Source organism: Cricetulus griseus, chromosome 4 (genome assembly GCF_003668045.3).
Source record: "Cricetulus griseus strain 17A/GY chromosome 4, alternate assembly CriGri-PICRH-1.0, whole genome shotgun sequence".
In the NCBI taxonomy this organism is placed as follows: Eukaryota; Metazoa; Chordata; class Mammalia; order Rodentia; family Cricetidae; genus Cricetulus; species Cricetulus griseus.
Window position 1 is genome coordinate 217,603,291 of NC_048597.1, and position 21,172 is coordinate 217,624,462.

General features: G+C 41.0%; 1 protein-coding gene across 2 annotated transcripts in view; it reads left to right on the plus strand.

Moving 5' to 3' along the window:
* Positions 1-21,172, plus strand: part of Smarcc1 (SWI/SNF related, matrix associated, actin dependent regulator of chromatin subfamily c member 1) — a 109,432-nt gene that overhangs the window by 8,545 nt on the left and 79,715 nt on the right. Inside the window, exons 4-9 of one of the 2 annotated variants that reach the window (XM_027414665.2) lie at positions 530-611; positions 4,726-4,818; positions 7,267-7,336; positions 11,823-11,889; positions 16,303-16,378; positions 18,776-18,901. In XM_027414665.2, coding sequence (XP_027270466.1) covers positions 530-611; positions 4,726-4,818; positions 7,267-7,336; positions 11,823-11,889; positions 16,303-16,378; positions 18,776-18,901 — 514 coding nt within the window. Of the gene's footprint in view, positions 1-529; positions 612-4,725; positions 4,819-7,266; positions 7,337-11,819; positions 11,890-16,302; positions 16,379-18,775; positions 18,902-21,172 lie in introns of both variants that reach the window. The other variant, XM_027414664.2, reaches the window with a different exon arrangement.

The window sequence follows — 21,172 nt, forward strand, 5'->3', positions numbered from 1 at the left end:
GGGGCTTCACAGATGGCTCTGTAGTTAAGAGCACTGACTGCTCTTCCAGAGGACCTGGGTTCAATTCCCAGCACCCACATGGCAGCTCACAACCATCTGTAACTCCAGTTCCAGGGGATCTGACATCTTCACACCAGTGCACACAAAATAAAGTTTAAAAAAAAATCCTCGCTGGACGTTGGTGGTGCACGCCTTTAATCCCAGCACTTGGGAGGCAGAGGCAGGCGGATCTCTGTGAGTTCAAGACCAGCCTGGTCTACAAGAGTTAGTTCCAGGACAGGCTCCAAAGCTACACAGAGAAACCCTGCCTCGAAAAACAAAAACAAACAGAAAAACCCCAAAATCCTCAAATTATGATTGTATTGATAGTGTGCATTCTTGTGGTACCGAGAGATATCTTCACATACTTTATACAGTGCCAGCTTGCTTTCCAAGCCTTTTGGATTCTTTGGAGGTCAGTTCTAAAATGGAGTTTTTCCTCGTGTGTAAGACAGACTTAGTAAAGGCTTTTTTTTTCCCCCTTCGTTAGGCGGAGATTTGATCTTCAGAATCCATCCCGAATGGACCGTAATGTAGAAATGTTCATGAACATTGAAAAAACATTGGTACAGGTGAGTTGTAGAATTAGGCCTTGTCCCTTCCCCTCCCCCCTCCTTTCTCCTTTCTCTCTGTCCTTTTGTCCTTCCCCTTCCGTCATGTTTTAGAAAGGGCTTCTTTAGGCCCAGGCGGACCTAAAAAAATCCCGCCTCAATAGACTCCATGCCTAAATTTGGTGCATGAGTCACTAGCTCCACTTGATTATTATTTTTTTTTTTGTTTTTTTTTCGAGATAGGATTTTTCTGTGCATCCTTGATTGTCCTGGCACTCACTCTGTAGACCAGGCTGGCCTTGATCTCAGAGATCCACCTGCCTCTGCTTTCAAAGTGCTGGGATTACAGGCGTGTGCCATTACCACCTGGCTTGAAGGTTTATTTTCTTCTTTAATATGCTTGAGTTCTAAGATTGTCTTTATTGGATTGCCAAAAGAAAAAGAGAAGGAATTTTCTGCAATACATAATTTTATTATTTTTATGTGTGTTGACATTCGAACTGTAATAGATTTGATCATTTAAAGACTGTCAGTCTCTTAATGTTTTTTGGGGGGGGCGGGGGGCAGTTCCAGGCAGGGTTTCTCTTTGTAGCTTTGGTGTCCTGGAACTTGCTAGGTAAACCTGGCAGGCCTAGAACTCACAGAGATCCGTCTGCCTCTGCCTTCTAAGTGCTGGGATAAAAGGCGTGCACTACCATTTGCCCCAAAACATTTTTATTTCCTTATTTGTAAGACAGGGTTTCTTGTTTTAGTCCTGGCTGTCCAGGAACTCATTATGTATACCATACTGAACTCCCAGAGACTTTTTTTCTGCCCGCCAAGTGATAGTTGAAGGCCTGCACCACCATATCCAACTACTCTCTGACATTGTTTATCACTATCTAGAGGGCCAGCCTCTAGCAGCCAGCATGCTTGCATGCAAAAAAAAAAAAAACAGTGTGGCATGAACTAAACTTTTTCTGTCTGAGAGAATAAGAAACACATGCTTTTTTTGTTGCTGTTGTTGTTGTTTTTTTGTTTTTGTTTTTGTTTTGTTTTTTTTGAGACAGGGTTTCTGTGTGTAACTTTGGAGGTTGTCCTGCAACTTACTCTGTAAAACAGGCTGGGATGGAACGCAAAGAAATTTGCCTACCTCCTGTCTCACAAGTGCTGGGATTAATGGCATACGCCACCACCACCCAGGCCGAAACCCATGCTTTCTGATGGTACCTTCTCTTTTACTTCATCTTGAAAAAATCTCTCTACAGCTACTTGTCTACTTCCTATAGCGGTACATTTCTCTTCTACATCATTTACTCATTCACTCACTCACCCACCTATTTATTCACTCATTCACACACATTCTTAACAGAACAAACTCTGGACAATATGTAAATTACATTTTCAGGGTCACATAGCCTTTCTTGAATAAACAGTAAGAATCAAGCTATTCTGATAACAGAGGAATCACAAGGTTTCTCTCAGACTTAGAATGTCACAATGACAGGCTGGAAATAAGTAACCATGGCAATGCTTGGTTGTGCATGTCGGAGGCACAGATAGCTGTACATAGCCTGGGAGAAATCAGAGAGAGTGACATTGAGATTCAACATCTAAGCAAAGAACAGTTAACCTTGAATCATAAAAGTGAGGTTAGAGGTGGTGGCACACACCTTTAATCCCAGCATTTGGGAGGCAGAGGTTAGCCTGGTCTACCAGAGTGAGTTCCAGGACAGGCTCCAAAGTACAAAACAAAGTGTGGTTAGAAGTAGGTGCTGAGGGCTGGAGAGATGGCTCAGAGGTTAAGAGCACTGACTGCTCATCTAGAGGTCCTGAGTTCAATCCCCAGCAACCACATGGTGGCTCACAGCCATTTGTAATGAGAGCTGGTGCCCTCTTCTGGTATGCAGGGATACATTCAGACAGAACACTGTATACATAATAAATATATATTTTTTTTTTTAGATTTTATTTATTATATATACAACATTCTGCTTCCATGTATATCTGCACACCAGAAGAGGGCACCAGATCTCATATTAACGGATGGTTGTGAGCCACCATGTGGTTGCTGGGAATTGAACTCAGGACCTCTGGAAGAACAGTCGGTGCTCTTAACCTCTGAGCCATCTCTCCAGCCCTGGTTCTTTTTTTAAGACAAGGTTTTTTTCTGGGCTGGAGAGATGGCTCCAGGATTAAGAGCATTGACTGCTCTTCCAGAGGACCCGGGTTAAATTCCTAGTACACACCTGGCAGCTCACAGCTGTCTGTAACTCCAGTTCTTGGGGGATCTGATACCCTTACACCAATGCACATAAAATAAAATAATTTTTTTTTTCTGTTAGCTTTTGCTGTCCTGGAGCTCTTAAGTCAGCAGGCTGGCCTCAGACTCACAGAAATCAGCTTGCCTCTGTCTCCTGATTATTGGGATTTTTAAAAAGGCCCGTGCCACCACTATTACCTGGTGAGAAATTAATTTTTTCCCTCCCTTTGATAATCTCTGGCTGTCCTGGAACTCTTTCTGTAGACCATGCTGGACTCAAACTCCCATAGATCCTACTTCCTCTGCCTCCCAAGTTCTGGGATTAAAGGTATTCACCCCCATCTCCTGGCTGAGAAATTGATTTTTATGTGTATGTAGTTATGGACAAATATGCCAAGGCATGTTTGTAGTGGTGAGTGAAAAACTTGGGGAGTCAGTTTTCTCTTCACTTTTATGTGCGTGCTGGAGATTGAACTCAGGTTGGCAGGCTTGCAGAGCAAGCAGTTTCAGTTGCTGAACCATGTCACTACAGTAGCCCTCACCTCATTTTTAAGAAAATTCTGTTCTTGTTTTATGTATTTGAGTGTTTTGCCTGTATATGTGATTGTGTGCCATTTGTGCAATGTCTGCGAAGATCAGAGGAGGGCATGGAATTCCCTGTAGATGGAGTGAGCTGCCATGTGGGTGTTAGCAGTTTAACTAGAGCGCTCTGGAAGAACAGCTGGTGCCGTTAACCATTGTGACGTCTCTCTACCTCACCTTTTTGATAAAGGATCTCTCACTGCACCTGGACATGAGCCATTTGACCAGGAAGCTCAATAGGATGTCTGTTGTGCTTCAGAGATGACATCTTGGTCCACAGATGTGTGCCACCACTCCCAGCTTCTGTGGTGGTACTGGACATTCAAAATCAATTCCTTATGCTTACACAGAACTTTACCCACTGAGTCTTCTCCCCTGGCCTTTATTAATTTTTTATTGTGGTGATCGAGGGTTGAGACAGGGTGTCTACATGTAGCTCTGGCTGTCTTGGAACTCACCAGACCAGACCAGCCATGAACACAGAGAGGTCAGTCTTCCTCTGCCTCCTGAGTGCCGGGATTGAATGTCTAGTGCCTTTCACCTTGTTGTATTTTTAGCAATAATTTCATTTCAGATGATTGTGTTTCTGGCTGTGGAAGGGTCCTGGGAATGATTTTTGAATAACCTACTAAGCCATCTAGGTGTCATTGAGATAGGACTATTATATTGTGTATCAAAAGATGTCTTCTAGGGCTGGAGAGATGGCTCAGCAGTTTAGAGCACTGACTCTTCTTCCAGAGGTCGTGAGTTCAATTCCAGCAACCACATGGTGTCTCACAACCACCTTAAATGAGATTTGGTGCCCTCTGCTGGCATGCAGGCAGAAGACTGTATACATAATAAGTAAGGTCTACAAGAGCTACTTCCAGGACAGCCTCCAAAGCCACAGAAAAACCGTCTCAAAAAGCCAAACAACAACAACAAAAAACAAACAAACAAACAAAAACATGTCTTCCAAGCTGGGCATGGTGCCACACGCCTATAATCTCAACACATGGGAGGCAGAGGCATGACAGTTCCATGACAGCCAGGGCTATCTCAAAGAAACAAAAACCAAAACAAAGGTGTCTTTCTGTCCTAAGAAATGAAGGTTTGAATGTCAGCTTCCCCAGTCAGATGATGAGCAGTTAGGGACCTGTGAGATGCTTCAAAGGGAAAAGGAGCTTGCTGCCATGACGGTGGGTAACTTGAGTTGCGTTCCCAGTATCCATGTTTGTCTAATGAGTACATGTTTGCCATGGTGTAAGGTTGACGAATTGTACACCTTTTCAAAACCATTGAATTTCAAAGTCAGTCTGTTTGTTTTCTCAGAGCAATTGTTTGACTAGACCCAACATCTACCTCATTCCGGACATTGATTTGAAGTTGGCTAATAAATTGAAGGATATCATCAAACGGCATCAGGTAATAAACATGATTCCTTTGGGGCAGGGGTAGATTACTTCAGTAAATGCCAGAGTTTGCTCTTTGCATGCGTCTGCTTGAAGGAAAGATTTGTCTCTGAGTTTCTGCATAGCCCTTTAGGAACATTCAGAAGTCTGTGGGAGTGTACTTACATAGCCAAAGTGGCCCATAGACTCTAACTCACAAGAGAGTTGGCAGGAAGATTGTTGATTGCAGGAAGTGAAATATACTTTAAATCCCCCCCCCCACACACACACACAACTAAATATATTTGTGTATGTCCTCTTTGTAAAATGAGTGGAAAAACTCAGGTTTCCAGACTGGCGTGATGGTACAAGTATGCTAGTGCGTGCCTCTAAATATTGGAGGCTGCTTGAGTGTGGGAGTTCAGCTTCAACTGAGGCAGTATAGCAAGACTGCTGCTGGTGTTTGATGATCATCTTCATTTTAGTCTGAACCCCCCCCCCCCTTGTTGGTTTCACCAAAGTGAATCCTGTGATAACTGTGGACATGTAGGGACACAATTTTTTTTTATTTTTAAGACAGGGTTTCTCAGTATAGTACCCCTGGATGTCACTCTGTAGATCAGGCTGGCTTCCAACAAAATTCTTAAGAGAAAAAGGATCATTTATTTTTCCCTTACAGGGCTGGACAGATGGCTTAGTGGTTAAGAGCACTTGTTATTCTTATAAAGGATCTAAATTCTCTGTAGCCACACAGTAGTTCACAACCATCTGCAACTCTAATTCCAAGACATTTCGTTCTCTTCTGACTTATTTGGGTTCTAGTCACACATGGTGGAAAGACAAATAGAGGCAAAACATTCATACACATAAGTAAACCTTTTAAAAGAATCATGAGCCTGGAAAATCGGCTCAGGTTAGGAGAACTAGCTGTTTTCTCCAGAGGATCCAGTTTGATTTCCAGCACTCACATGGCAGTTAACAGTCTTCTGTTTCTTTAGTTCTCAGGGAGACAACATCCTTTTCTGGCCTCTCTGGGCACCAGGTGCTAAGGTGGAACACAGCCATACATGCAGGCAAAGCACTGATACACATAAAATAAAACTTCTTAACTCCAATTCACAAAAGACATGCATGAATAACTTGTTGTGTCATCTAAGTAAACCACAGAGCTGAGGTTCCAAGCAGCAGTGAGAGACTCCATAGGACAAGGTTCTAAGTAGTGTTTGTTGGCTCTTACTCATTGGATAATGGTACTCCTTTCCCACCTGTGTGATGCTATTCAAAAAGTACACCAGTAGTCCAGTGGTTGTGAAGGCCGTATCTTTTGATGCAGGTAACTATTGTAGCCAGTTCTACATTTTTTATTTTACTCTGCTGGCTTTCCTTCCTTTTTCTTTCTTTCTTTTTTATTTTTCAAGTCAAGGTTTCTCTGCGTAACAGCTCTGACTCTCCAGAATTTGCTCTGTAGACCAGGCTGGCCTTGAACTCACAGAGAACAGCCTGTCTGTGTCTCCTGAGTTCTGGGATTAAATGTGTATGACACCACTGCCTGGCTACATTTCTAGTTTTCTGCATATGATATGGCATTATGTTTATTGGATTGGAATGAGTAAGTAATCATTGTTAGACAAGAAATGCAGAGGGCATCTTGGGTTGCTACTTAAACCTGAATGCATGACTTTCCCTTGGTTGTATGGTCTCAAGAATAAGCAGTTGTTGGGTTAAATGGACTTGAGTTCATGTTCTACATATTTAGTAGTCTTTGGCCTAGACATAGTTTCAGCTTCTGAGAACCTAACAAAGAAAATCTAATCTTTTTTTTTTGATTTTTCGAGACAGGGTTTCCCTGTGGCTTTGGAGGCTGTCCTGGACTAGCTCTTGTAGGCCAGGCTGGTCTCAAACTCACAGAGATCCGAGTATTGGGATTAAAGGCGTGCGCCACCAACGCCTGGCAACCTTAACTTTTATAGTAGTTTTCTACCCCTGCTGTAAAATGACAGCAGCATATGTAATGTACACTGTGCTTGATTCAGATGTCCCATGGGTTATTGATGTAGTCTCAGTTTACTTCCAAAATTCATGTCCATTAACAATGATTCCTGCTGGGTGTCTTAGGTAAGAGGATGAATTATTTGAGACCATCCTAAGTTACATATTTGAAACCTGGGGCTTTTTGTTTTATTGTTTGTTTTAGTAAGGCAGTCCCAAGTAGCTAGATTAGCTTCAAATGTAGTGTGTTGGAGGCTGACCTTCAGTTCTCTGGCTTCCTGTTTCCCAAGTTCTCATGTTAGAGGTCTAGCTAAAACTGTATAATTTTGCAAGGTGAATACATATTACAGTTACCCTTAGGTTGTTTCATTCCCACAATCATTTTTTATCTTGGCTTTGAAATAATTTTAAGAACTTCAGGTAAGCATCTAGGACCTAATGTTTTGCCTGCCACATGCCTTATTTGTATGTTACTTGTTTGTTTGCTTTGCAGGGGACATTTACTGATGAGAAGTCAAAAGCTTCCCACCATATTTATCCATGTCCTTCCTCACAAGAGGATGGTAAGTTAGCTTTTGATTAGGAGCTATTTATATTTAACTCATATATTGTATTGTTTGCAAATAATGTAGCCGCCTTCTACAAAATGGCTAAATGCTCTATCATTAAAACAGAGCTCTTTGTTTTGTTTAATGAGTCACTTGCCCTCACCCCTCATGTAAGTGTAAGTGTGACTATAACACTAGATTCTTTCAGAAAGTGAGATTTACCTGTGCTGCTCTGAGCTCTAAGCAGTTGGATTTGTTTTAACTGTAGCAATTTTTTTTTTTTTTTTTTTTTTTTTTTTTTTTTTTTTTTTTTTTTTAAGTGGGAAGTTTTATTAGGGGAAAGGGAAGGGAGTAGAGAAAGAGAAGAGGTGGGTTGGGAAGATAGAGAAGTAGAGACAGATTAACTGTAGCAATTTTTAATATTTATCTTTGGATCTGAAATAAAAGACCCAGAGACAGATAGTGGGGTTCAAGCTTCAAGGTGAAGGTCAGAAAAGCAAAGCAGCCAGCCACTAACTCACCTCTAGCTCAGGCTGAAAGGGCTGGTCCAAGAAGGAGCTCTTCAGGGTTTCTCTGTGGCTTTGGAGGCTGTCCTGGAACTAGCTCTTATAGACCAGGCTGGTCTCGAACTCACAGAAATCCACCTGCCTCTTCCTCCCGAGTGCTGGGATTAAAGGTGTGAGCCACCACCGCCAGGCTTGAATCCCCAGTCTTAACATTAAAATGATGATGGTTTTGTTTATTTGTTTGTTTTAGGAGCTCACAATGTAGCTCATACTCAGGCTGGCTTTGAATTGAAACTGCCTCAACCTTCCAAATACTTCCTTTAGCTTCCTCTGATTGTATATTTCAAGTGACCTGTCATCAGCTTCTCTCATCTTGTGTTTGATCACATCTCTTTAAAAACAGTTGACTTTTAAGTTTGTTGATTGCTTTCTCTGTTCCTTCATACTTTATTTATTTGTAGTTTTACTTTTCTGTCATTTATTAGACAGGGTTGCTGTGTGTCGGCTATATGTCCTGGAACTTCCTATTTCAAATTCTTTTTTGGGGGCATGGGGTGGAGTTAATGGCGGATTCAAAACAGGGTTGCTCTGTATATTCCTGGATGTCTTGGACCTAGCTCTGTAGACCAGGATGTCCTGGAACACAGCAATCCACCGCCTCTGCCTTCTAAGGGCTGGGATAAAAATCTTGTGCCAGGCTTAATTTTTCATTTTGTTTATACTTATTAGTGTTCTATTGTAGTGCCCCTTTCCCCAAGTTCTTTCAGAGGCGGGTTTGAATTCCTCATTTAATGTATTTCATAGGTTTTTTTTTAAAACATTGGGCTTTCTTTTGTTTTTGTGTTTTTTGGTTGTTTTGTTTTTCGAGCCAGGGTTTCTCTGGCTTTAGAGGCTGTCCTGGAACTAGCTCTTGTAGACCAGGCTGGTCTCGAACTCACAGAGATCCGCCTGCCTCTGCCTCCTGAGTGCTGGGATTAAAGGTGTGTGCCACCACTGCCTGGCTCTTTTTTTTTTTTTTTTTTTTTTTTTTAACTTTATTTTTAGTGTATGTACATTGATTTTGTTTGTACATGTTTTGCCTGCATGTATGTTGGGGGATGCCAGTTCCTCTGGAACTGTAATTAAGATAGTTGTCAGCTGCCATGTGGGTGCTGGGAATTGAACCCAGGTCCTGTGGAAGAGGAGTCAGTGTTCTTAACTGCTAAGCCATATCTCCAGCCCGGGTTTTTTTTTTTTTTTTTTCCCTTGGTTTTAAATGTGTGTGAGTGTTTTGCCTGTGTGTGTCTATACAACATGGCATACAGTGTCAGCAAGAGCCACCTGGTACCCTGGGACTGGAGTCACAGAGGGTTGGGGGTTACCTTGTGGGTGCTGGAAATCTAACCTGAGTCCTCTGGAAAAGGAGCCAATGCTGTTAACTACTCTAGCCACTGTTGGCTTGTTTGTTTGTTTTTTTTGTCTTTTGACATAGCCTCACTGAGTTACCCTGGTGGCCTTTGAACTTGGCCCTGGCTGGCTTAGGTTTTTATTTTTTTTTTTAGAATTGATTGTTAGGTACGTTTGTTGTCCCAAACTCTGGTTTTGTCACCCCCCACCCCCCCCCACCTTTTTTTTTTTTTTTTTTTTTTAATACAGTTTCTCTGTGTACCCTGGAGCTTGCTTTGTAGATCAAGCTGGCCTGGAACTCACATAGTTCTACCTGTCTCTGCCTTCTTTGTGCTAGATTAAAGGTGTGTGTCACCATGACTGGCTTGGCACATTGCAAAAAAAACCCCAAAACCCTACATTCTTTATTTGTATGATGTTTTGGATAGGGGGGAAACATTCCTATTTATTTATTTATTTATTTATTTATTTATTTATTTATTTTTTAAGACAGGGTTTCTCTGTATAGCTTTGGAGCCTATCCTGGCACTCGCTCTGGAGACCAGACTGGCCTCAAAACTCACAGAGATCTGCCTGCCTCTGCCTCCCGAGTGCTGGGATTAAAGGCGTGTGCCACCAACGCCTGGCCATTCCATTCTTCAGTTATCCCATTTAGTGGTTCTTTTCTGCAAACTTAATGATATACAATCCCTATCCTTTCTTTTAAGTATTTTCTGCTTTTTTTCATTTAAAATGTTAATTTATAGCTTGACATGGTGCTATATGCTTTTATCTCCCAGAACTTGAAAAGCAGAGACAGATGGATTACCAAGTTGGAAGCCAGCCAGGACTTCACAGAGACCCTGTCTAGAAAAAAAAATTATATTTATTATACACACATGTGTTTGTGGGTGCATGGGGGTCAGAAGACAACTCTGGAGTTGTCTTTATATTTGCATGTGTACATACCACTGTACACTTGAAACATCAGAGGATGTTCTTTTCCTGCCGTGTGGGTTTCTTCAATGAAACTCAAGTCATAAGTCCTCGCTGCAAATGCCTTTCAACTGCTGGACCATTTTTTAAAGATTGCTTCAGGAATACTGAGTCCATCTTCAAGTATATGTCCTTTTGAAGGGAAAGGAACAAAAAGATAGCATGGTCTTCAGAGCTGATTTGGGTAGAATTTTTGGCAGTGAAGCTTGTGAACAACTTCCCAATAGTAAAAGTAGCTGTGTGCAGACATGTAAATTCAGATTCATTGTACATGAGATGTAAGCTAAAGACGAATGACTAACAATTGAGAAAAGCCAAAACCTAATGCAATATAATGTTTGAAGATAGATTTAGTATTCCTAAGACAATCATTACTAGTTTTCAAGAACCCCAAGGTTGGTTGGAAGTGGTTCAGTGTTTCCAGGCATTTGTTGCCAGGGTTGTTGACCCTGGGATCACCATGATAGAAAGATACAACCAACACACACATGTTGTCTGTGTTTAGGAGCACATGAGGAAGTTGCTGGTGGTCACGGCAATCAGACATTAAGTGTCTTTCCTGGTCATACTTTTTAAAATGATTTATTTATATTTGCTCATTTTGGTGTTATTGAGATAGGATTTCTTTGTAAACTAGGCTGTCTTGGAACTTGCACTGTAGACCAGGCTGGCCTCCAACTCAGAGACCCAAATGTCTCTTCCTCCCAAGTGCTGAGATTAAAGGCGTGGGCCACCACTGCCTGGCCCTTAAGATTTATTTTCAGTGGTGTGTGTCCACATGGGAATATGTGCACGTGAATACAGGGGCCTCCAGAGGTCACTGGAAGGTGTTAGGTTCCCTAGAGCTAGAATTATGTGGGGGTTGTTGTGCACTTCCTGATGGGAGTGTTGGGAAATGCCTCTTTAGTTGGCAAGAGCAGCTGCCCAGTGAGCTCCAGCGATCTGCCTGTCTCCACTGAGCTAGTGCTGGAGATTCACATGCACACCACCAGCCTTGCTTGGCTTTATTAGTATAACCTTTCAGATTAGATTTATTTCTTTTACTTTTTTGTGTCTGAATGTTTGGCCTGCATGCATGTATGTGCGCCTTGTGGCTGCCTGTTGGGTTCCCTGGAATTGGAGCTACAGATGTAATCAAGCCTGGGTTATCTGCAATATCAACAAGTGCTCTTGACTGCTGAGCCAGCCCTCCAGCCTCCTAGGTTTTTAGTTGAGTGCTGGAATCAGAACTTGGTCCTCAAGTGTTGGTGACTAGTACTTCATTGACTTCATCTCCCTGGTTCCAGAAATGTCCTTTCAATCTGATAAATGCCTTTCAGTTTGAAAACTTAAAATTTGGAGTTGGAGAGATGGCTCAATAGTTTAGTGCGCTTAATGCTTTTGCAAAGGACCTAGGTTATGTTCCCGGCACCCATGTATACCTTCAGCTGTGTTATATAACCATGGTTCCAGGCCATCTGACACCTCATCTGCCGTTTGGGCTCCTGCACACATGTGGTGTACTAATATGGCACTCAGCACATATACATAAATAAAATTAAATATTTTCCTTAAAATTCTAAATAAATTCAGTTTATATTTGACATTTCACCAAAATACCAGAATTGAACTAATAATTTTTCTTGTTTCAGAAGAGTGGTTGAGACCAGTGATGAGGAAAGATAAGCAGGTGCTGGTACACTGGGGCTTTTACCCAGACAGGTAATCGTTTCTGTCTTTCTCTCATGGCTTTCAAGTCAGGCTTTCTCTGTGGAGCTTTGGAGCCTGTCTTGGAACTCGCTCTGTAGAACAGGCTGGCCTCCAAATCACAGAGATCCTCCTGCCTCTGCCTCCCAAGTGCTGGGATTAAAGGCTGAGCCACCAACGCCCAGTCTTTTTTTCTAACAGTAATACTTTAATTGTTCATATTTGTTTTTATCAAAAAAGGATGGAATTTATTAGCAGTTCTATTGCATACAGCAATAGGCCAAGCAACCCTCAAAAAGGTAACTATTAAAAAGTACTCTCGCATACATAAGATGTGTGTATCTGACAAATCTTTGACGTTTTGAGACAGGGTTTCCATGGCTATCCTAGAACTTTCTCTAGACTTGGCTGGCCTGGAACTCAGATATTCCTGCTTCTGTCTTCCAAGTGCTGGGATTAAAGACATGTGCCACCATTACCCAGCCCTTTTCTTTCATTAAAATGTTAAAATGTTTCTTGTTGCCTGCCCCCTTTATTCTCTATTTTCTTTTTTTGGGGGGGATGGGTGGGTGATGATTAAACCCAGGTCTTTACACTAAGGGTTTGTGCTTTACCACAGAACCAACTTCATCTTTTATATATTAGAAATATTGAACATTTATGAAACACAATATGGTATTCTAATACAAGTGTTCATTTTGTACAGAAAAAAATTGGGGTAGTTCATATTTTTATTTCTTTGATTTAATATTTACTTATTTTTATGTGTATTGGTGTATTGCCTGCATACATGTTTGTCTGTGTGAGGGTGTCAGATTCTCTGGAACTGGAGTTACAGACAGTTGTGAGCTGCCATGTGGGTGTTGGGAATGAACCTGGGTCATCTGGAAGAGCATTTGTTTTTCTCAAAATCATTTCTTCAGCACCCATGTTTTTATTTCTTTTCCATTACTTTGTATTTGGAGCCTTTTAGGCTCTTTTCTTCACATAAGCAATTCCAGTATGTATGCTCTGATACAAAGATTCATGTCAGCTAGACATGGAGGCACATGTCTTTAATCCAGCACTAAGAAGGCAGAGGCAGGCAGATCGGAGTTTGAGGTCAATCTGTTATACAAAGCAAGCTCCGGGATAGCCAGGGCTATACAGAGAAACCCTGTCTCAAAAAACAGAACAAGAAAAAAATTGTCAAAGCATGTCAGATACACACATCATATGTATGTGAGAGTTAACTTTTTTTTTTAAAGATTTTATTTATTTATTATGTATATGACATTCTGCTTCCATGTATATCTGCACACCAGAAGAGGGCACCAGGTCTCATAACAGATGGTTGTGAGCCACCATGTGGTTGCTGGGAATTGAACTCAGGATCTCTGGAAGAACAGTCAGTGCTCTTAACCTCTGAGCCATCTCTCCAGCCCAAGAAGCAATTTTTTTAAATTAAAGGTTTTATTTATTTGTTAGATATGCAGTGTTGTGCCTGGGCACCAGATCTTATCTTAGACAGTTATGAGCCACCATATGGTTGCTGGGAATTGAACTCATGACCTCTGGAAGAGCAGCCAGTGCTCTTAACTTCTGTGACATCTCTCCAGCTCCAAGAAGCAAGTTTTTTAAGTTAATTATTTTTCCTTATGTTTATGACTAGTGAGTGCAGGGACTAAAGGCATCAGAAATTACTTGGGTCCCCTCTTTGCTCGGTGGCTTTTGGTTTTGGTGTGTCAATATGCAGACAAGCTTTCAACCTGCAGCCCTTTTTGCCTAAACCACCAGTATTGCTGGGATTATAGGCATGCAGCTCTGCCCTTGTCTGTTGTCTCTCTTGCCTCTTCTATATTTTTCCCTGTCTTTGTGTCTTTGTTAATGCCTGACCTTGATCTTGTATTATTTGGCTGACAGCTTATTCCCTTTCTATCTCCCAAGTAGTTGGAACAACAGTTATGTATCAGTGCATGTGACATAAATTTACTTTTAAGTAAAGAAAATCTATCATTAGTTACGTTAAATTTTAAGAGTGTATGCTTAGTCCTTTTTGAGGCAGGTCTTCCATGTATTCCCCAGGCTAGCCTTGATCTAAGGATTTTCTACCCCAGTCTCCTAATTGCTGGGATCACAGGCTGAGCCACTGTGGTTAGCACATGTTAAGTGTCTTTAAATACACTTTGGATTAATGAAGTGAGATTGGTAATCCATTTATTGTGATCTGTAATTGGTAATTTTTAATTGAGAAAATGTAATGTTAACAGTAAAGTTTGAGTAATTGCTTTTCATTAAGTACTTCTAAGTTAACCTTTTTAGGTTTGTACTTCCAATGCATTTTTTGTATTGTTTCCATTTTTCCAGAAGGGTTTTCTCTGTGTAGGTTTGGCTGTCCTGGAACTTGCTTTGTAGACCAGGCTACCCTTAGAGATGTGCCTGTCTTAAAGCCATGTGTCACCTTTTTGAAAAACATTTTAATTCCATTGTAGCTATTGGAGAAAAGCAGCCTTTGAAACACCTAAGTCAGGACCTCTGGAAGAGCAGTCAGTGCTCTTAACCTCTGAGCCCTATCTCCAGTCTCAGTAGATAATTGTATACTTAAAATTTTCTTGGAATTGCTTTAGTGATTTGTAGCTTGCTGATGAGAGGATCTTTGAGTGTGATGTGAGCAGGAATGATTAATTTGTGCATGTTGACAATGACAATAGGCTGTATGGTCTATCAAATATAGAAGGCATTCTGACTTAGTGGCATGTGTTGATGATGCCACTGAGCCCTATAGTGTTAGAGAGGAGTGAGAGCCAGTACGAGGGCCAGAATTTGAAACCTTGGCAAGCCTGTGTTATGTGAGGATTTTGACTTTCACTCTTAAGAGGTTGGGGCCTGTCCCTCCTTGCTTTCCTTAGCTGTGATAAAAGCCATATCCCAAAGTATCTTTGTGAGAAAAGTGTCTATTTGACTCTGTTGTTGAGGAACAATCCAAGGTAGGAACTTGGAGACAGAAACTTAAGCAGAGACCATGAATGCATACTGGTTACTGGTGGCATACTTTGTTATATATGCCCACCTGCCCAGTGGTTGTACTACCTACAATGGCCTGGGCCTTCTGCAGTAATCAAGAAAAGTTACTGCCATCTTGCCTACACACTGACTTGATGGGGGAATTTTCTCAATCTCATCTTCACTCCAGTTTACTCTAGCTTGTGTCAAATTGGAAAAAAACAAAACAAAACAAACAAACAAAAAAAACCAAACCAACAACAAAACAACCCTAACCAGGTCAGTCATTGGAAAAATTTGAGCCCTAGAATGTGCTTACTCTTTAAAAAGATCATTTTGTGGGAAAGCAATGGCAAGGGTAGGAAACCAGTGAGAAGTGTGGAGTAATCTGAAGGTAGACTTGGGATGTACTTTGAAGGTATACTTGTTAGATTTGCTGATGGCTTGACCAAGAGATGTACTTGGGAATGATGTGTTTGGAAGTCAAGTGTTTTGCCTCGGCAATTGGCAAAGTGGATTTGTTTACTGTGAACATTTTGATGCCTGTGGGGCATTGCAAAGTGAACTTAGAGTGTTCTTGGTTTGGAACAGTTACTACACATAAACTAGGGAATACATAACTGTCTGTTGGATTTGAATTTCAAATTCACTTAAAGGACTCATGTAATATTTAAAAACTGTAGTATGACTGAAAACTTGAATGAAGTCACCAAGAGGAGAATTTTGTTTGAAAGTTACTACTGTGTCATTAAACATCAAAGAGATTTTTGATATTTATACCTGTATTGGTAACATAGTTTAATATGACTAAAACTGCAAACTGGCAGTGGAGACTGGACCGAACAAGACCAAACAAATTCCCCGTGACGGTGCTGATCACTAGGCTAAGTTTCGTGAAGGCCTTTAAGCAAAGGGCAATCTCTGTGTAGAAGTCTTTTTAACTAATTAAGGCCGTTCTTAGCCTGATTTTAATTTTATTGACAGTCGTGAAACAAGTGTTTCTGGTAATTCTTTTTTTTTTTTTATTTTATTTTTTTTGGACCTGAGAATTGAACCCAGGCCTTGCGCTCATTAGGCAAGTGCTCTACCATTGAGCTAAACTGCCAACCCGTAATTTTTATTTTTTTAAGCCCTATTTTTGTTTGAGTATATAATGTATGTGTGAGGGTTGGTACACTCATTCCATGGCACCTGTGGATGAGCGGATAGCTTTGTTGAGTCAAGAGCTCTTGTGTCTGAATTCTGGGAAATCAACTCAGGTGGTTAGGCCTATGTGACAGGGTTTTGTTCCTTTTTTTTTAATCAATCTCACTGGCCCATCATTTTCCTATGTGGTTTTTTTTTTTTTCTCTAATAATATTTTATTAACACATTCTTAGTGTTGAGTAGTCTTTCTAGTGAATAGACTTTGATTCTAATTTTGTTTTTGTTTGTAATTTGCTTTAGCTATGACACTTGGGTCCACTGTAATGATGTTGATGCTGAAATTGAAGATCCACCAATTCCAGAAAAGCCATGGAAGGTAATGGGTCTGTAAATAAGAACGATCATCCTGCCTTAGTCTTGAGATTACAGGAGTGAGCCCGTGCTTAGCCTGCAAGAGTGTTTTTAAAAGAGATGTAGCTCGATGGTCTCCTTTTAATTTTTAATGTCATCACTTCAAGAGAATATCCATGTCCCTTATTACGTAGTACCAAGGTTTGAGGAATCTGTGTGTAGTGCTTAAGGAGAATCCAAATCAATTGAGAGTATGAGAAGTGCATGTGGTAAAGCTCACCATGAGTGGGCTGCCTTGAATGAATAACTCCTCTCAACTTTGTGTTCCTCCCACCATGACTTCACCACTATTATGGACATACAGCATTCTGGAATTAAAACCTGATATAACTCCCTCCCTGTTTCCCTCCACCTCCCCCTCCTGAGTGCTAGGATTAAAGGCGTGTGCTACCACTGCCAGTAAAAGATGTTTTTCCAAAGTAGCAGTGGAAGGGGCTTTTGTTCACACAGTCCAGCCTTGGCTATGTTCTTTTGGTGACCTTCCCCCAGCAAACAACTTCTTTAAAATAGTTTTTTTTTTTTTAAAGATTTTATTTATTGTTATATATACAGTCTTCTGCCCACATGCCAGCAGAGGGCACCAGATCTCAGTCAAGGTGGTTGTGAGCCACCATGTGGTTGCCGGGAATTGAACTCAGGACCTCTGGAAGAGCAGTCAGTGCTCTTAACCACTGAGCCATCTCTCCAGCCCCCTGAAATAGCTTTTTAAAAGTAGAACGAAATTCAGCCAGGCAGTGCTTGTGCACGCCTTTAATCTCAGCACTCAGGAGGCAGAAGTAGGCGGATCTCTGTGAGTTTGAGGCCAGCCTGGTCTACAGAGCTAGCTCCAGGACACCTAGGGCTGTTGTTACACATAGAAACTTTGTCTAGATATACAAAAACAAATGTCAAACAAAATTTATTTTTTAAAAATTACAACTTGAGAGGAGTTTGATGCCAGCCTGGTCTACAGAGCGAATTCCAGGACAGCCAGGACTACACAGAGAGATCCTGTCTGGAAAAAAATTAAAAAGGATTGATTTTTAAAAACAGTATTCCGGGGTCTGGAGAGATGGCTCAGCAGTTAAGAGGACTTCCAGAGGTCCCAGCAATCACATCGTGTCTTACAACCACTTATAATGAGATTTGGTGCCCTCTTTTGGCATACAGATGTATATGCTGGCAGAGCACTGTATACATAACAAGTAAATCTTAAAAACAACAACAATAAAAAAATTACTTCAAAGTGTGTTGTCATCACAGTTACCAGAAAATGCACATCTCCTGGCTTCTCCAGCACCTTTAGTTTTCTATAGCTGGTCTGTTTGGGTATCTCCATTTTCTCCAAGTTCGTTTCCATTGTTGTCAACATCAGTTTCCCCTTTAAATACCTCACCTTTCTTTGCAGAAGCCTTTTTAGGCTTTAGGTGTGCTTTTGGAAGAACAGCATAGCAGATGACCTTGCAAATCATCTGTGGCTCCTCCCTCACCCTGTTTGTACCCTTTTAAAATATTGAATAGTTGCTGGGCATGGTACTGCTCGGATTTAATTCCACCACTTAGGCGGAGGCCATTGGCATTCTGTGATTGAGGAAGGTTGTTCACATTCAAGGGTTTGAGACCAGACAGGGCTACCCAGAAGAGGTACCCTGTCTTAAAAACAAACTGCAGCGACAAAATTGAAAACAATATGGATCTTATATCATCAAAACATTGTTAGGAGGCGCTACCCTTCAAATATGGCAGCCATCCTTTTTTTTTTTTTTTGTAATCATCTGTGACTACATAACCACGCCCATGATCAGACCACTTATCTATTGTCGTTCCTTCACATTGGGGCATCATTGAACCTTCACCTAGATTCTGGAGGTTCTTTTGTATCCCTTACCTTTCTGTATGTAATTCTGACCTAATTGGACATGGCTCCATGATCCTGAGAGTATATAAACTGGACGATTAGCAGAAGGAAAACTCCTTTGCAATTATGCTATAGTCATCATCTATGCTGGTATGAGAATTTCTTGGTGGGATAGCTGTTTGGGGGTCACCCTTGTTCTGTAGGTAGGCCCAGCACACTTACCTGGTTTCCTGAGATCAAATTTGGTAGAATCATACTTGTTTGTTGTTCATGTTCTATGAAGAGGGGGCAAACATTTGTCTACCCAGCATCTGAAACAGATGCGCATCTTGTCGGCTATTGGATGCCATATCACCGCTTGTTTTCAGTGCTCAAGGAAGCCGCTATAGCTTTAATTGCTAGTTTGCGGCTCTCAGTTCATTGTCACCAAGCACTACACCCCTCTCTCCTCTGTGATCTGAGGTGTGACTAACAGGAGAAAAATTTCTAGTGTCACATAATTGTGCCCATTTGATGCGGCTTTAGGTTCATGTAAAATGGATTTTGGACACTGACGTTTTCAATGAATGGATGAACGAAGAGGATTATGAAGTGGATGAGAACAGGAAGCCAGTCAGTTTCCGTCAGCGGATTTCGACAAAGAATGAAGAGGTACTTATTTTGGCACTATTTCTTGTCTGTGGTTGTTTTTTCTTTTTTGTTGTAAATGTTTTCTTTTTCTTTTCTTTTTTTTTTTTTTTTTTTTTTTTGGTTTTTCAAGACAGGTTTTCTCTGTGGCTTTGGAGGCTGTCCTGGAACTAGCTCTTGTAGACCAGGCTGGTCTCGAACTCACAGAGATCCACCTGCCTCTGCGTAAATGTTTTCTTGATAAACTGCCACATACACACTATGGGACAGCACCTAGAATGTGCCTGTGCAACTTACTGAGTCTTGACAGAAGGAGGAATGGAAAACCGATTGGATCAATAAAATTTAAAATTGGTCAGGTAGTATGATAATTCTATATACAGTGTTTTTTTTGTTTTGTTTTTGTTTTGTTTTTTGCTCTGTTTTTTTTTTTTTTTTTTTTTTGGTTTTTCGAGACAGGGTTTCCCTGTGTAGCCTATCCTTGCACTCACTCTGGAGACCAGGCTGGCCTCGAACTCATAGAGATCTGCCTGCCTCTGCCTCCCCATTGCTGGGATTAAAGGTGTGCACCACCAGTGCCCAGCAATTCTATATACAGTGTTACATATGTATGTGCACTGTGTTGTGTATGCCTGGTATCCATGGATGCCAGAAGAACTGGAGCTTTGGAGATAGTTTTTGGGTGCTGGGAATCACTCCTCACTCCCTTGAAATAGTATCTGGTCCTCTTCATCCCTAACCCCTAACCAGCCCAAAGTGGTTGTTTTTTAATTATTTATTTTTGCTTTGTGTGCATTGTTGTTTTGCTTGTATGTATGTCTGTATGAGGGTGCCCTGGAAGTTGAGTTACATACAGTTGTGATCTGTCATGTGGGTACCAGGCCCATGTTTTAAACTTTTTTTAAAAAAAATATTTTTATTTATTTATTATGTATATAACATTCTGCTTCCGTGTATATCTGCACACCAGAAGAGGGCACCAGATCTCATAACGATGGTTGTGAGCCACCATGTGGTTGCTGGGAATTGAACTCAGGACATTTGGAAGAGCAGTCAGTGCTCCTAACCTCTGAGCCATCTCTCTAGCCCCATGTTATAAATTTTAAATGCATCTTAAAATTTAGCCAACTAAGTAATATTAACTTGCACGTTCTTAAATTATATCATAGCCTAAGTTGTCTACCAGCTTTCCATAGGAAAATCAATTCCTTTCATATATTTCAATAACTTCTCAGTACAGACCAAATGCTAGTCTAGACAGAAATACTTGTCTTAAAATGCTGCAGTAGTTGGGCAGTGGTGGCCTATGCCTTTAATACCAGCACTTGGGAGGCAGAAGCAGGCAGATCTCTTGAGTTCAAGGCCAGCCTTGTCTACAGAATGAGTTTCAAGACAGGCTCCAAAGCTACAGAGAAACCTGTCTCAACTGCCCTCCGCCCTCCCCCCCCCCAAAAAAAAACATGCTGCAGTGTTTTGAGAGTATGGAATTTGCCACTTAACATTCTTTAATTTACTGTTAAGTCCAGGTTCTTATTTATATGAAGTTGTCACATTGCAAACTACTTTATATGCTAACCTAAATAAAGTCTGATTAAATGGACTATAGAAAAACACTATTTGTGCCAGGAATGGTGGTGTGTGCCTTGTACAGAGTGAGTTCCAAGCTAGCCACAGTTACATAGTATGGCTCTGTCTTCAGAAACAAACATGTCCCAACTTGTGGGCTACATGTGTCACTAGAGTAGGATTTGGGACCAAGAATAAGGCCTTTTGTAACTTTTGAAGATTTGTGGCAGTCCAGTCAACACACCCATGATTCTAAGATTTTCGTTTGTGACAGTGGAATTTGGTTTTCATATTTTTTAAATAAGTGTTTGCTGTGTAGTCTGTAACTTAGCATGTAGCCCACGCTGACCTGAATTGGCAATCGCAACCTCAGCCTGCCCAGTGCAGGGATTACAAGTGTATTTCACCAGGCCTGGCTTGCTGTTTTTTATTTTATGTTTACTTTGGTATTCATATTTAGGCACGCGTGCGCTCTCTCTCTCTCTTTCTCTCTCTCTCTCTCTCTCTCTCTCTGTGTGTATGTGTGTATGTTAAACCACTAACAGAAAATAGAGACTGCTCATTTTTTCATATATGTAATCTTAATACTAAAGAATCTTTGTCACACTGCATATCATAGGATTTTTATTTTTAAATTTATATATATATATATATATTTTTTTTTTTTTTTTTTTTTTTTTTTTTTTTTTTGATTTGTTTTGTTGGGACAGGGTTTCTCTGTAGCCCTGG